The sequence below is a fragment of the Alexandromys fortis genome, unplaced genomic scaffold (assembly GCF_014885135.2).
Source record: "Alexandromys fortis isolate MF-2015 unplaced genomic scaffold, M_Fortis_MF-2015_v1.1 scaffold_335, whole genome shotgun sequence".
NCBI lineage: Eukaryota > Metazoa > Chordata > Mammalia > Rodentia > Cricetidae > Alexandromys > Alexandromys fortis.
In genome coordinates, this window is record NW_026068218.1 from 247,690 (window position 1) to 264,834 (window position 17,145).

General features: G+C 35.3%; 1 protein-coding gene across 1 annotated transcript; it reads right to left on the bottom strand.

Annotated features, from left to right (window-relative positions):
- Nucleotides 1-10,498: 10,498 nt before the first annotated feature.
- On the bottom strand, nt 10,499-11,431 carry LOC126493481 (olfactory receptor 8B3-like). Its single transcript, XM_050130497.1, has one exon. It carries the CDS (start codon nt 11,429-11,431, stop codon nt 10,499-10,501), a length of 933 nt encoding a protein of 310 aa, XP_049986454.1.
- Nucleotides 11,432-17,145: the final 5,714 nt, after the last annotated feature.

Sequence of the window (17,145 nt, forward strand, 5' to 3'; positions counted from 1 at the left end):
AAACCAGCATTTTTCTGGAAGGTAAATTTTATCTAATGGTGAAGCAAATTGATAGATTGCTTGTATATTATGAATCATTCTAGACTTCTTCAAGAAACTCACATCCTCATTCATTTTTTTGGATATAGATTGATCCCTGATTACTGTCTTTAATGCTTGGTTTCAGGTCATCCAACTGAGATTATATTAAAGATGAAAAAATGAAACATAAGTTGAACTCCATTTATTCCAAAGAGTATCTATTTTGACCCATTGGCATTCACATTCAGATGAAGCAAAAACTTAATCATTTATGTTTTATCTCGATAGTCTCAGAAAACTGTATTATTACATTAAAAGCATTATCTTCAAAACTGTCCCTTCTGGTCTGACTATAACTGTCCCACAATGAATTCAATTGTTTTTGGTTGGCACACACAAACCACCAAATGTATGTCTTCTTATACTCACTTGAAACCTGCCTGAAACTCTTCTAGAATTGCAAACTTTATAGTTCTTTATTATAGAAATAATGATGACTTAAACTTTAATTGATCTGTCCCATTTGAAATATATGAGTTCCTTTTTAAAATTTGTGAATCTCAGTAGCTATTGAATGTCTCATACTTGCTTTAATGTGTAAAAAAAAATCTATGTTGAATAAATCAAGATGCCAACATCTTAAAATTGAAATCACAGAAGCCTATTAATTATTTGAGCTAACAGGAAGTCCCAAATATTTTGTTCAATATGAATAAACAGAAGATGGATCAATACCTAGATATAAAACAGATAGTGAAATAGATAAGAAGATATAATTGAATTAGTGTATTAATGTCTGGTAACTGTTCACTGTCAACACTGACTTTCTCTCTTAATACTTTCTTGGCAATTTTCACTAGAGAGCTTGAATCACACAAGATAAGGAAAAAATGGCTTTTCATGCAGTCTGTCTCATATTAAGGATGATGTTCAAAAATGTCAGATTCAGAAAATCTATGTATCAGCAAAAATTCAGAAATTTCATACCTTTGCTATTTAGTTAATACTGAAGAAAAATTTTGAATTACAAAATTTTAGACCCTTTGATTCTAGGAAGAGAATTTTGTAAAGACTTAATTCCTGATATACTCTAGAAATACTTCTGAACTACAGATGATACTTTGTGGTTAGACCTATGACTATTCTGCAACAGAAGAGGAAATAACATTATTATGATCCTGACAATTCCACTAGATAAAACATGGTTTTAATATGACTTAAATGGTTTAAGCCACTTGGTTATACATGGGATACACATATAGTTACTCCCTTCCCAAAAGGATAACATTTAAATACTAAAAAGAATTGTGGTGGTTTTATTTACAACTTGGAACATGATATGGCTAAATTTTGTGCAAGTTTCTCTTTAGGGAAAATACTCACTCTGGTGCAGATGGAAACATACCTTCCCAAATACATCAATTATCTTTTAAAATATATTTGTGCATATATATACATGTATATATATACATGTATATGTAAATACATATTCATATATAATTTTTCTTTATTCTTCTTTCATATAATATATCTTGATTGTAGCCTCTTCTACTTCCTCTCCTAGTCAGAAAATTATTCCCCTACTCTCTAAGGTCAGAATGGTATTCATCTGGAATACAAAAGACAACAAATGCTGGATAGATATTGAGCAGGTAAAATCCTTATAAACTGTTTATGGGCGTGTAGACCAGCCACCCAATGTGGAAACCATTCTGGAGCTCTCCCAACAAACTAGAAACAGATGTACCATATGATTGCTCATATACAGCCTTGAGGGATGTCCCCCAAGGAGCTTACGTCTTTCTATTGTGATACTTGCACATTCACATTCATTGTTCTTCTAGTCACAAAGGACAGGAAATGGAATCAGTTTAGGTGTTCATCGTCTGCTACATAGATATTGAAAATGTATTATATACAAATAATAAAGTATTTTGCAGGTGTAAATAAAATTGAAATTTCATTTATCTTTAAAGAAAGAAGAGTCCAACTTTATCATATTTTGTTTATCTCTTAATCAAGGGACATTCAATTTCCTCCCTTTTTATTTATTATAAATAATATGCTATGAAATGTATTAACATTCAGTCATAGGAAAATTATATTTTAATTTTTGTAGTTCCAGTGATCATAGTTGGGGTCTTTAACTCTCACAAATGTGCTCTATCTTCAAGTTGCATCTTCATCTCTAGTGTTTAATATTTTGTAGCTTCTCCTCAGATTTCTAGTAAATATACTGCATTTATATTCTTGTAAACATTGAGATGAGGTTTTAAATTATTTAATTTTACCAATATTTACTTTTTCTATTTCCTCTTTTGCCACGGACCGTCCCTCTGGGAGACTGCTATCCACGGGAGAACAGGGATGAAGGATAGGATAGTCAGGATACGACACAAGGGAATGACAGACAGACACACTGTGTAGTGAGAATCTGCTGCAATTTTACTTCTGCAAAGCTTCAGTTTATGTACAAAACAGATCAAAGAACTTGGCAGGCTCATTACATCATCCCATTCAGGGTTTCAGACATATCAAGGCTAAGCATAATCAAAAATAGAACTCCTTCTACGTGCTCCCCTCTACGTGCTCAAGATGTTGGCAAGGACTTTCAGTTTTGTTTTGTCTCGCACCATTAACCACATTCTACCGTGGGGGACTAGTTCTCAGGGTCCTGGGTCTAGCCTTTTATCTATATAATTTTTTATTCTTTGCTCCATATCCCCTAATAGTTTTCTCGTTTCCTCATGATAGTTCTTATACCAATACATTAAAGCTGGTCTCATGTTTTCAATAATTTCCTTTCTTTCCTTCTTACAATAAGGACACCAGGGCTTCCGGGATCTAGCTAATTTTTCCATAAAGGGGAATTTTCTCTAACTCTCCTTTTCTCTCTAAATCTGATTCACTATGACGATTCCCTCGTAGCATTTCAACTTTAGCCGTTTCTGTTTCATAATTAATAAAGTTTCCCAGGCTCATGTGGCGTGAGGCATACTTTATTTCCTCAAGGACTGCTTTAATGAACGGTGGAGCCGAGCCAAGGACGTACTTTGATTTCTTGGTAAGTGGTCAGCTGTAAACAGGAAGGATAAGAAATACAGAGAAAGATCATGCAGGGTGCCAGGAGGGCTCGCTCTCAAGGCCATCTCCAGATACGAGATTTGCCTATGGCATCAGGTCCTATCTCGACCACTGATTGCCAGGGGACCACCTGGGGCTTCACTCCAGGAAGCTCCAACCCCAATCCTTCAGCAGGCAAAAGCCAGCGCAGAGGCATTTTGTCACTACACGGCAGTCACTGCTGTGGACGTGGCACTCTTTAAATAGTAGTCAATAAGATATGTAGAATTAGCATTTGTTGTTACATTGGTTTTCACGTTCCTCCTAACTAATGATGGTGAACACTGCTAATGAGTTCATTAAATATTTGCATGTTGCTTTGCAGACATGTACATGTAATTCATAGCTCTTTTTATTAGCAGGTTGTAATTGTGGGGTTAGAGGAGTTATCTGTATATTCTATGGTTGTAAAATATTTACTTCTGATCAGTGCTATAGCAGCTATTTTTGTCATTGCCTTGACAAACTACAGGGTAATAACTACCTAAAAGAGTAGGGTTTTATGGCTCACAGACCAAGATAAAGAGAATTATGATGGGGAAATCAAGGTGGAAGATATGATAGCCACAGTTTCCTCCTCCTGCACTAAGGCTACCCACCCAGAGGGGTGAGTGTCTGCCTGCGAGGCAGGCCTGAAGGTTTCTGCAAGTGAGTGCAGGCACCTTCAGCTTGTGCTGCAGGGTCTCCTGTGTCCTACTGAACCCCTCCTTGCTTGCCACATTTGCCCTTTTGTTTGCAGTGTCCTTAAGCTGACAGGTATCCCTGTTTCAGTGCTGAGGAGTTCCATCCAGACAGGAGCAGTTCCTGTTCCTGCACTGAGGAGATCCACCCAGAGAGTCAGTCACAGCAAAGACTGGACCAAGACACCAGGCCTCTCCTGGCTCCATTTGAAGGAACAGATGGGCAGGCACCAATGCAAGAAATCCTCCAACAACCTGAAAGGCAACATGACATCACAAGAATCCAGGGATCCCGAAACAAGAAGAATTGAACAACCTACTCAAGAAGAAATAGAAGAAATCGACTTTAAGCGGAACTATATGAAAATAATAGAGGACCTTAAACAGGAGGTGAAAACTGCCATAAAGAAATAGAGATGACAAACAAAAAGGTAGAGGAAATGAATAAATCTCTCAAAGATACCCAAGAAAAACAAGACAAACAAGAAAAAGCAATCAATCAGGTAAGGGAAATGGTTCGAGACTTGAAGAATGAAATGGAGGTAATGAAGAAAACACAAACCAAGGGAAGGCTGGATATGAAAAATCTGGGTAAACGAACAGGAACTACAGAGACAAGTATTACCAACAGAATACAAGAGATAGAAGAAAGAATTTCAGACACTGAAGATAGTATAGAGGAAATAAACTCACTGATTAAAGAACAAAACAAATCCAACAAATTCTTAACACAAAACATCCAGGAAATCTGGGACACCATGAAAAAAACAAACCTAGGAATAATAGGGGTAGCAGAAGGAGAAAAATTACAGCTCAAAGGCCCAGAAAATATATTCAACAAAATTATAAAAGAAAACTTTCCCAACCTAAAGAAGGATATTCCTATGAAGGTACAAGAAGAATACAGAACACCAAATAGACTGTATCAAAAGAAAGCATCTGCACACCATATAATAATCAAAACACAAAACATACAGAATAAACAGGAGGCCACTTCCTACGTATAATCCCAGTAGCACAGACAATAAGAGCAACATTGAATAAATGGGACCTCCTGAAACTGAGAAGTGTTTGTAAAACAAAGGACACTGTCATTAAGACAGAAAGACAACCTACTGACTGGGAGATCTTCACCAACCCCGCAAGAGACAAAGGTCTGATTTCCAAAATATATAAAGAACACAAGAAACTAAACTTTAACATGTTAATTAACCCAATTAAAAAATGGGGCACTGATTTGAACAGAGAATTCTCAACAGAAGAAGTTCAAATGGCCAAAAGACACTTAAGGTCATGCTCAACCTCCCTAGCAATCAGGGAAATGCAAATCAAAACAACTATGAGATACCATCTTACACCTGTCAGAATGGCTAGAATCAAAAATATCAATGATAGCCTTTGCTGGAGAGGATGTGGAGTAAGAGGAACATTGGTGGTGGGAATGCAAACTTTTGCAAGCACTTTGGAAATCAGTGTGGCAGTTTCTCAGGAAATTCGGGATCAGCCTACCCCAGGATTCAGCAATACCACTCTTGGGAATATACCCAAGAGATGCTCTATCATACTACAAAAGCATTTGTTCAACTATGTTCATAGCAGCATTATTTGTAATAGCCAGAAACTGGAAACAACCTAGATGCCCCTCAACGAAAGAATTGATAAAGAAAGTGTGAAATATGTACGCATTTTTTACTCAGCAGTAAAAAACAATGACATCTTGAATTTTGCATGCAAATGGATGGAAATAGGAAAACACTATCCTGAGTGAGGTAACCCAGACCCAAAAAGATGAATATGGTATGTACTCACTCATAAGTGAATTCTAGCCATAAATAAAGGACATTGAGCCTATAATATGAGATCCTAGAGAAGGTAAGTAAGAAGGTAAACCCAAAGAAAAACATATAGCCATCCTCCTGATATTGGAAGAAGACAAGATTGCCAGGCAAAAATTGGAAACTTGGGAGTGGAGATGGAGTGGGGATAAGGGGAAATGAGGAGAAAAAAGTGAGAAAGGGAGGATGGGGAGAGCTTGGTGGAATGGGATGGTTGGGATGGAAGCAGGGTGGATATGGGAGTAGGGAAGTATATATCTTAATTAAGGGAGCCATTTTAGGGTCTGCAAGAGACTTGACTCTAGAGGTGTTCCCAGGTGTCCATGGAGATGTTTCCACCTAGATCCTTGGGCAGCTGAGGATAGGGAACCTGAAATGGCCCTATCCTATAGCCATACTGATGAATATCTTGCATATCACCATAGAAACTTCATCTGGCGATGGATGAAGCTAGAGACAGAGTCCCACATTGGAACACTGGACTGAGCTCCTAAGGTCCAAATGAGGAGCAGAAGGAGGGAGAACATGAGAACTGTTAGGACCGTGAGGGGTGCGCCCACCCACTGAGACATTGGTGCTGATCTAATGGGAGCTCACCAAGACCAGCTGGATGATGGAGCATGTGATCAAACCGGACTCCCTGAACTTGGCTGACAAGGAGGGCTGACTGAGAAGCCAAGGACAATGGCACTGGGTTTTGATCCTACTGTATGTAATGACTTTGTGGGAGCCTAGTCTGTTTGGATGCTCACCTTCCTAGTCCTGGATGGAGGTGGGGGACCTTGGACTTCCCACAGTGCAGGGAACCCCGACTGCTCTTTGGACTGGAGAGGGAGGAGAAGGAGTATGGGGGGTAGGAGGGAAATGGGAGGAGGGGGGGAGGTGGAAATTTTTAATTAAATAATAATAATAAAAAGATATTATAGCCAGCTGGTCACTCTGTCCACAGTCAGTAAAGAGATAGGATTGTCTTTGTTTTGCTTATTTCTCCTTCCCATTCAGTTCAGAAAATAAGTTCATGAAATACTTCAACCTAGATCTATGGTGTGTCTTTCCACCTCTAATCAATCTATTTAGAAACTACTGGACAACATGACCAGGAGATTGTCTCCTAAGTGATTACCAACCTACTCAAACTGATATTATAAACCCTCATGAATGAAGTTTTACTCACATGAAAAAGTGTGCTCATGGTGAGACTCTTCTGTTTTTTATGCTGCCTGTGCTTTTTATGTTGATGTACAGAAGTCATCACAACATGTGGGATTATGAAATTTTGGCAGCATATTTTCTTATAAATAATTTAATTTTAAATCTTTACACTGGGCATTTTACCCACTTTGAAAAATATGCAGTGTCTTTTTCTTACATGTCTGCATTCAGTTTTCCCAGCTGAAGAAATTGCCCAACCTTCATGACATGTGGTCTTGGAAACTTCTTCAAACATTCCTTAACCCTTCACCTAAGATCTTGTTTCTGGGCTATCTGTGTTATACCATTTCTCTGATTTCCTGCCCTTATTTCCACGCTACACTGTTTTGCTTATAGATTTCTGACAATTTTTGAAACATAGAAGTGATAATAATCGAGTTTTGTTATGTTTCAAGATGGCCTGGCATATTCATAGTCCTTAGACATTATGTATGGATATTGAAATTAACAAAATTAGCGGCATCTCTATAATGTGATAGGGATAGCAATGACTGTATAGATGTATTTGGAATGTACTGACACCATAACAGTAGTAAGTTTTCTGACAGATTTACAAAACCTATGCTTCCAGAAAGTCATATCTCATTCATTTCTTTAAGCACAATTTTGTGGATTTCTTCTACAAAATTTTTAGAACTTTGGTTGCTTCTTTAGTATTTACTGTTTTTGTGTTTGGTATATGTGTGTGTAGGTGTATATATGTATTAGGCCCACAAGTGTGCAAGGCCACGTGCAACTGTGCTTTCTTGACTCTGAGCGCAATATAGCAACCAGCATGCCTAAGCTATGAACTAAAGATGATTTTGTTTATTCATACACCAACTATTTTATCAATGTTAGTCAGTCTTCGGTGTACTTACTTTGAGGCCTTTCATTATGAAAATAGAGCAATCAGTCTTTCAGTATTTTATTCTTTTTTGGTATATTGACTTCTTAAGTTTTTCATTATATCGTTAAAAACTGGAATAGCATATTAAACTGCGGTGGATAAATGTCACTGGTAGAGTACTCAGTAGCCCATGAGAGGCCCTAGGTCTGACCCTAGCATACAAGAATTAAAGTAATTCTTCTAAGAAATATTTGAAGAAATTTATTGAAGAAAGACTTTATAAAAAAGGTTAAAATGAAGTTCTATAAATTGGAATGGAACATACTCTTCTTAAAACAGTAATATAAAATAATTTTATTGTACTTTGCAAATCTATTCAATTGAACTGATCTTTACCTTCCACCCTTTAATAGACATAAGTGAAAATTAACCCTTACATGTGGTGAACTAGTTGTCTCTGCTGTGGACAAGTTTAAATTGCTCTAGAGTTTTATAAGGCATCTGTAGGTTTGCTTCTGTGAGATCCAATTTGTACTATAAATGTTAACTGCATACACTTGGGTGTTTCATCTTCATGGTTGCATAAGTTTTTCAATATTTACATAAACAACACTCTAGTAAAAGCTTTATAAGAACATTTAATGGTGAAGATCAGGATATATGGATGAGTATATAAATGTTATATATGAGTATAATAACAAAATTTTGATGAAGAAATTTATAATGGTCATGTATATATGTAGATAAAATATGGTTAGGATACACCATATCATTCCTTCTTAGAGTTTCCTGTGATGCTCAGCTTTTAATGCAAGGATTAACACATATTAAGCGAAAACTTAATATTTCCTGTTTTTTTTTTTTTTCTTACATAGTTTGCTTAATTAACCATGCTGGCATTGGCCTACTGAGGTTTTTTTTTTTTTTCCATCAAGCAAGGTTGCACATATGTTTTGATGATTATTCTATAGACCAATCATTTATCCTGATTATTTTGAAGTAATTTAGTGGCTTTCTTTACAACTGAAGGACCTAAGAGAGACCTTGTTATCTCCATATTGATCAAGTGAAAAAAAAGAAAAAGTGAAAAGTGCACAATCTCATATTTCTTTTGTCTTGTTCAGTCCTAAGACACCTCACTTCAATAAATACTGGCAAATGTCTACCCTACAGAACAGTGCAGTCATCTCTGCCTGATGTCATAGGCATCTATATGAACCGTGTGCATTTGTATTTCTGTTTATGATGCTTCATTGATATAGGAAGTTGAATCATTCACCTCTAGACAGAGGTTTTTTTTTCTATATTCACAGGTTTCTACTGTCCTACCATACACTGTATATGACCTCTATTTAGAATGAAAAATCTTGCCACAGTTACTGCAATTTTGAATATTTCAGGTGAATAATTTTAAATGGTGCTTGGCTATAAACATTTTATTACTCACATCGATTCACAGAAGAGAAAAAAATGAGCTCTTCAGGAGGTAGGTGAAAATAATATCTGCAAAATCCATTTTTATCATACATTGTTTATTTTTGCAGAGAAATTCCATATGGGAATCCCATATAAAATCAACCACAATGAAATAATTTGTCTTTGGATCTTCCTTTGTGTTAAATTTTTCTTTCTGTCAGATAACTTAAGTATTTTAACATATCCACAGAGATTTTCAGTCCTCAATATTTCAAAAAAATTTTCCAAAAATGAAAAAAGGAAACTATAGAAAGAGGTTTCCACTGCCTACCCTTTACTATCTGAAGACTTCTTTCTATTTAGCGTCTCAATAACCACTCACTCTATTCCTTGACCTAGCTGTCCTTGCTTTATTTGAACTCAAAAAATACATTGTCTTTATTTCCATATAAGACCATCTATATCACTGAAAATACAATTAATACACAGTCACTGTAGGTGTTAAGGATAATGTGAAATGAAAAAAAAAGGAAGGTAAATATTTGTAATGCTCTACGGGAAAGTTAAGATTTAAATGATAATATGATTTTCAGAACCTCTTCGTGATTCTTTGAAGGGGAAAAGCTCCTATATACTCACTGTCTGTCTTTGGGCCTTGTCATTTAAAGCTTGTTATTGGCACCCTTTCTTCCCAGATTGTTTTTTTCTTGAATTACTAGGCCCTTAAAACATTCATTTTTTCCATTTTTAATTTTGCAGATGAACTAAAATTCTTATTGCAAAAATTATCATGCTTGAGAAATAAAAATTCTACAATTTCACTAAGCATTCGATCACCAATTAAGCTTATTGATCACATTGACAGTTGTAGGGTTGTGTTGCTTCCCAATTGAAAAAAAATACAGAAAAGAATAGAATCAGTCATTTGAATTACACTTTCCAAGAAACAAGTTTAAAATGAAACACCCCTAGATAGAGTTGAAACTAGCATCCTACTGTTACTTCAGTTGATCACTTGAGGAACTATTTTAGATTATGAGAATAAGAAATGTAGGTATGTAATAAATAGAGAGAAATGAGTAAATTGTTTCATGTCATTATTTTTAAATAAAAAAATTGAATATAAAATGGTGGAAATGACAAAGAATGAAAAAAAGTAAACTAACACAATATTAAACCAAATTTAGAAGACTCAAATTTCCTTTTATGATACAAAAAAAGGCTAAGCTTCATAATTATTTCAAGGGTTTCTGACTGCTCAAATACTGAAAAAAATAGAATATTGTCTAGGAAAAAAAGAGGTAAATTCTACAGATAAAATATTATCCCTAAACCAAAACTCTTTCTGTGCCCAGAATTAGAACTAAAAGACAATTGGCTAGTCAAATGTTCCTACTGCTTAGGGTCTTCCTAAGGGCAACTTTAATATCTTTGTTCCTAAAGCTGTAGATTAAGGGATTCAACATGGGAACAACATGGGTATAAAAGACAGAAGAGATTTTTCCTTCATTCAATGATCCAGATGAGGAGGGGTTGAAATACGAAAGTGCACATGAACCAAAGAAGAGAAAAACAGCAATAATGTGGGCACTACAGGTGCTGAAGGCTTTGGATCTTCCCTCAGAGGAGGTGATGCGCAAGATACTGGAGAGGATGGAAGCATAGGAGAAAAAGATAGTTGAAGTAGGAACAACAAGGTTGATGCCCGCAACAACAAATATTACAACTTCGTTGACATATGTGCTCGTGCAGGAGAGCTGGAGCAAAGGAGGAATATCACAGAAATAGTGGTTGATGGTGTTGGCATCACAGAAGGTCAGTCTCAGCATGCATGCAGTGTGAGCCACAGCACTAGAAAATGAGATAAAGTAGGAACCAAACATAAGGCTCAAACATAGTTTAGGAGACATGACACTATTATACAACAATGGATTGCAGATGGCCATGTAACGATCATAGGCCATTGAAGTCAACACATAGAACTCAGAAACAACAAAGAAGCAAAAGAAATAGACTTGGGACATACATTCAATATAAGAAATGGAATTTTTCATTAATATAAAGTTCATCAGCATTTGGGGAGTGAACACAGAACAATAGCATATATCTACAAAGGACAAGTTAAAGAGAAAAAAGTACATAGGCGTGTGGAGGTGAGAATTCAGCACAGTCAGAATTATCAAACACAAATTTCCCAATGCAGTGACCAGGTACATTGCTAGGAACAGAAAAAACAAGGGCATTTGGAGTTCAGGCTTTTCTGTTAATCCTATCAGAATGAATTCAGTCACCAAAGAAACATTTACTGCATCCATTCTTCCTGAAGACAATCTGTGAACAAGAAATAGAGGTGCCTTAGAGGATGATCCATACTCAGACATGGATCCTTCCCCCCTATGAGTTGTATGTTGGAATGTTTCTTCTAGTGCATACTAATCATATAGAATCACCTTCTGCAGCCACAAAAAATAATTCAAGTCAGAAATCCAGTCGTACCAATTTTAGTATTATTGAAAAATGAGAAGACTACACTAAGACGGGTTCAACCTTTTCCCATATCCTGTTTTCTTTGATTACAACATTAAAATTGATAGCATATGCCTGGACAGTACAGTGCTGACTGCTGCTACAGATTCACCTTTGCTGTGGTATGAATGGAAAACATGTGCCTAATTTAAAATTAAAAGAACAACGACAGGACAGAGAGAATGTGTGGCCTGTTCTCATGTCAAAAAGTCATTAATCTGGAAGACTTAAGTTGTACCATGTAGAACTGCTATGGAGATGCTGCAGCTCACTGGCAATATATGCCTCTTAACACTATCTGATTCTCCTTCATTCTTTTCTGTTGGTTTCACTTGTGTCTCATTTGGCGCAGGAAAAGGGAGATACTTGCTGAAGCCCATCATAAAAAGAGTATGGAGTCAGAAAGTAGAGGAGGTATAGAGGATTTATGAGGAATTGAGTGACAGAAAACTGTAATCAGAATATATTATATGAAACATCTATTTTCAACAAAATAAAAATTAAAACAAATATTCAATAAAGAGAGGGGGTGTCTGTTACTATACCTTAAATTTAGAAACTTACGATTTTTTATTCCAAACCTCAGAGCTCTCTTACTTTCCCATTTATTTCAGTTCATGTGTATAAATAATTCATATTCAAAGGTTCCATATATTTCAATTTAAAGAAGATATACACAGACTTAATTTTCCTGGACCAATTTCTGAAATACAGAACATTATTTCTGATTAAGGCTTTGATGTTTTCTGGGAGCAGAGAAAAGGCACTTTAACCTCAGGATGTATGTGCTTATGAGAAGGGCAGAAGAATGTTCTGGCTCTTCCTCAGAAGATAACATTTAAATCAAAGAAGGAGCTGAGGAAGATGTATTACATTTTGGATCATTATTATAATTTCCTGAGGGACCCAAAATTATTCTTATCCTTTCCATTCACTCTAGAGAAAGTGCATCCTCCCGTGTGGATAGAGAGACAGATTTTTACCTCCCCAATTATCTTGAGATCTGTAGGGAAATCTGAGTTTGGAGTTTCTCTACTCTTGATACCTGCAGTTAAGAAATTGTCCCCAGGTCCTGCTCTGTGTCTGTAAGTTGTAGAGTATAGTACAAATCACTAACAGTGCTTTGCAAACAGAATCCTCACAGATGCTACTTTAAAATTGTGTTCCTGAACAAAACCATTATGAGGAGACATGTTAACATGGGGGGAAGTCTTAATGAGACATCAAGAAACAATGAAGGACTGAAGACAGCCCAAGAATACTGAGAGTGTTACAAATATTCTGTTTTATAGAAGAAACATTCATCAATTGACTATCAAGTATCAAATTGTAGCTGTGAACTCATGTAAAGAAGTAAAATTATATGGACAGAGAGATTGTATTTAATTTATTTAACAACATGTGTAAATATATATAGCACCAATTAAGGAAATATAAACTCTAAATTTTAGAGAGAGCATAGTGGTGTGCACTGGAAGGGCTGGAGTCAGCAAAAGTAAAGCAGAAATTTTATGTAATTATATTTTAATTTTAAAAGATAAAAATATTAAATAAGAACTCACAGAGATCTGCCTGCCTCTGCCTCCCGAGTGCTTGGATTAAAGGCCTGCGCCAACAATTCCCCGGCTGAGTTCCCTTTCTTTACTCCAAGTAATACCCTGTTCACTAACTACCTCTCTCAAAATTACTTAAGTTTGTGGCCTCTTTTAATTTTATTTTTATTGACATATATATGCAAAAATATGAAAATCAATCCAGTCTCTGTGAAACAAACACCATGTTTTCTTTCTTGTTTTTATTAGATTTTAAATACATACATCCAATTTTATACATAAATATGATATGAATGTAGGGGAACAAAGAATCTAATATGAGCAGGTAAGGAGGAAATATGATCTTCTTGTTACAAGTTTTTATATGAAAATCTTCTTATTTCACATAATAATATTTACAATATATATACAATGCCAATTTTAAAATTAATAATATATACTGAGATCATATTGATAATATATATTGACTTGTATCTCAAACATCATATATAATAAAATATATTGAGATATATTTAGCATCATTACACATAATTATATATAATATTCATATATAAGAACTTCATATGTTCTTATCAAATGTAAAACATCTAAGATATTCAAAATAATTTTTTCAACATTTTAAAAATGTAGAGATTGGCAAAATGATTGTATTCTAATAGGAAAACTGCAGACAGACATTATACACTTGGGCACAAATACAAGCAGGATGTCTTACAAATTTATATAGCTCATACTGTTCAGTATTTTTTCTTAAACAACCAATCTCTCTGCAGTAAACCCAATCAGACCTAATCAGACTGAATTAGAAGACGCCCATATTTAATGGCTGCCAGTACTCCCTTTTGGCCTCTTAGGAAAACAGGGAGAGGGGAACAGAGAACCAAAAGATCATCCAAAACCTAGGGACCACGAGTTCATTCTCGGGGGGAGGGACAGTTTAAAAACCTGTGGGAATGGTCTTGACCCTCTCTGGGGAGGAAATCACCATTTTGGGGGACTTTCTCAGAGGTGGAATTTGAACTGAGGCAACTCCCAAGGGAGGGAGCTTTGAAATGGAACTTTGCACCCAACATTCAAGAAATGGATGCCAGGGGGCTGGGATGAAACCCCTAACTAAACACATACCATAAAATAAAATGTACATTAATTCAGATACACAGTCTTGCTTGTTCTAAACTGAAGGACATTCTATTTTGATTCTGCAGAATCCAGGACACTGTGACACTTAAACTTGGCCTTTCTACTGAAAGGTAGATTATACACAACAAGGATGAAATAGATTGACAGAGGCTTTGTCTAGTTTATCAATTATTCAGACTTCTTCAAAGAACTTTTGTGTGTTTTGTTGTTGTTGTTTGCTTGTTTGTTTGTTTGTTGATTTGGCTTTTTTTTTAAAAAATAAAAATTGCTCACTGCCTATTGGTTTGACTCTTAAGCTTCAGTTCATACAACCAAGACTGGAATAAAGTTTAAAGGATTTATATATTGGACTCCATTCATTTTAAAGAGTATCTAAATGTAACCCCATGTGTATACACATTTGGGTAAAGAATTTTTAGCAAAACCTTAATCATTTGTAGTTTATTTAGACGTTCAGAAAACTGCATTAGTATTTTAAAAGTACTGTTTTCAAAATGTGTACTCTTCTGGTCCAACTATAACTACACCCCTGTGAAGGCTACTGTTCCTAGATTGTATACCAGTAACCCGGAGTACAGCTAAGCTAGTATTTGTACCTTTGGGTGGCTGTCAATAGTGGTGGGTTTCCTGTCCTATGCATTAAAGGTCAGGTTTGCTGGACCTTCAGAATTCTCAGTCAACTACTTCCACCATTCTCAGTGGAGGTGTGTCTGCTCTAGTAGAGAGGAAAGATGTTATAGTTTTTCTTTTGTTTTCATTGTCTTCTACAGTAACTTAAAGTGAGAAGTTTGTGACATTATCTTCTTTGCCTGCTTTTTTTTTTCCTCTGTATAAATTACTAAGGCCTATTCACCCTAAGAGTTTCAAAATAATTGTCTTTCATTAGCACTTTATTCACATTGACAAATATGCATAAACAGAATCTGTAGTGTAGCCAGATGAGTTTACAAAAACTTTAGCATTTCTACAATTTCTCCTCCTCTGTATCATATATGCTATTTAAGTATAATGTTGATAAAAATCCATGGCTGTTTTAATATGCTTTAATTAAGAACATTCATATATCTGGTCAAATAATGGGAAATAGTTCTTTAAATCCACACTACATTTGCATTTCTCCATTGTTCATGAATGAGATTTCTATTTTGCATTGGTATTGTGTTTTTGAAAGTGAAATTCTGTACATCTTTCACTGGAGAACAAATGTCACCTTTATTTGCTAATGTGACAGATATTCCAGGTTTTTAAAAACCTATCACATATAACTCATTTTGCAGCCTTTAATTTATTATGTTTCTTTTGGACAAGTTTTAACATATCTAGATGCAATTATACCAGCATAAATTGCACTGTTACTGTCTGTTTACTGTTTGTGCAGGATACAAGTGTGACGAGAAATTAAAGATTCCAAATAAGAAATAAAGATACTAAGTGATCTAAAGACTTCCAATGTTCATGGATTTGCAATATTAGTATTGTGAAAGTGGTCATCATACCAAAGCAAATCTAAAGATGCAATGAAATCCCTGTCAAAATCCCATTGCAATTCTTCATAGAAGTGGAAATCTCATAAGTACTCCTCCTATACACAAACATAAAATAACTCAAATGAATGTTGGCTTGGGTTTTGGATAAAATTTATAATAATTTCTCAAATGGTCTTGAAGAAAACTTGCCAAATTTATGTAATTTACACATAGTCTATTGTTATAAAATAAAAGTGTTTATAAATTCTAAAGAGTTAAAGATTTTCTTGCCTGGGACAGTAAACATTCACCTAAGATATGCACTGTTATGGGATAATAAATAAACATACCTTTGTCACAAATATGCAAATATGTGTGTTTTGCCCTTGAAGAAACTGAGAATAAATAATCTATATTTGAGAAAACTGCTTTAGAAGCTCAGTGGTTAATGCCCTTGCTACAAGAGTGTTAGGACCTGAGTTAAGATTAAACGAATGTGCAAGCTCAACTCTGTAATCCAGTAAGACAACAAGAGCAAAACAAACCAATTTTCTTTTCATCACATCTGCTATTTGAAACTCCAATTATTTAAGGGTTTTATTCCATAATGAATTCAGAGTACACCAGGAACCCTCTTAGGCTCTTCTAAGGAACTGAAGACAGATATAAAAAAGGACTGAAGTGATGTCTTGTACATGCTAGGAAATCCTAAGGAAAAGAAAACAGAGAAGAGGAGAGAAAAGGAGAAGAGAAAAGAAGAAAGGAGAGGAGAGGAGAGGAGAGGAGAGGAGAGGAGAGGAGAGGAGAGGAGAGGAGAGGAGAGGAGAGGAGAGGAGAGGAGAGGAGAGGAGAGGAGAGGAGAGGAGAGGAGAGAAGGACAGCATATATTCTGGGTCCAGAAGTCTCAGCAACAGCAATACTATTCTATACATAGAATCTAAACTTACATTCAATATATTTTATCTTCAATATATGAAGAATATGAAAAAATTCTTTTGAAAATCCATGATCACAGGTACTTACACTTGAGATTTTACTATTTTTAGTTTATAGAACATTACTTTGTCCATTTTCTTTTCCTTTCCTAAATGAGTCACAATAAATATCTGAGGGACATTATTTGTTTATCATACATGTTTTATGATATGTGGATCACAGGCAAAGAAATGGTTTCTTCATTTATTAATAAATTAATAAAATATTTATATATTATTTAGAGAAAAGGAATTTGTCCTTCAGTTTAAGCATACAAAACTTGTGTATCCTGATTAATGTAATTTTTTATTTTTATTTATTTATTAAAGATTTCTGTCTCTTCCCCACCGCCGCCTCCCCTTTCCCCCC

Bases quoted from the DNA above. Each gene is read 5' to 3' on its own strand.
- LOC126493481 (XM_050130497.1), bottom strand. From the start codon at position 11,431: ATGGATGCAGTAAATGTTTCTTTGGTGACTGAATTCATTCTGATAGGA.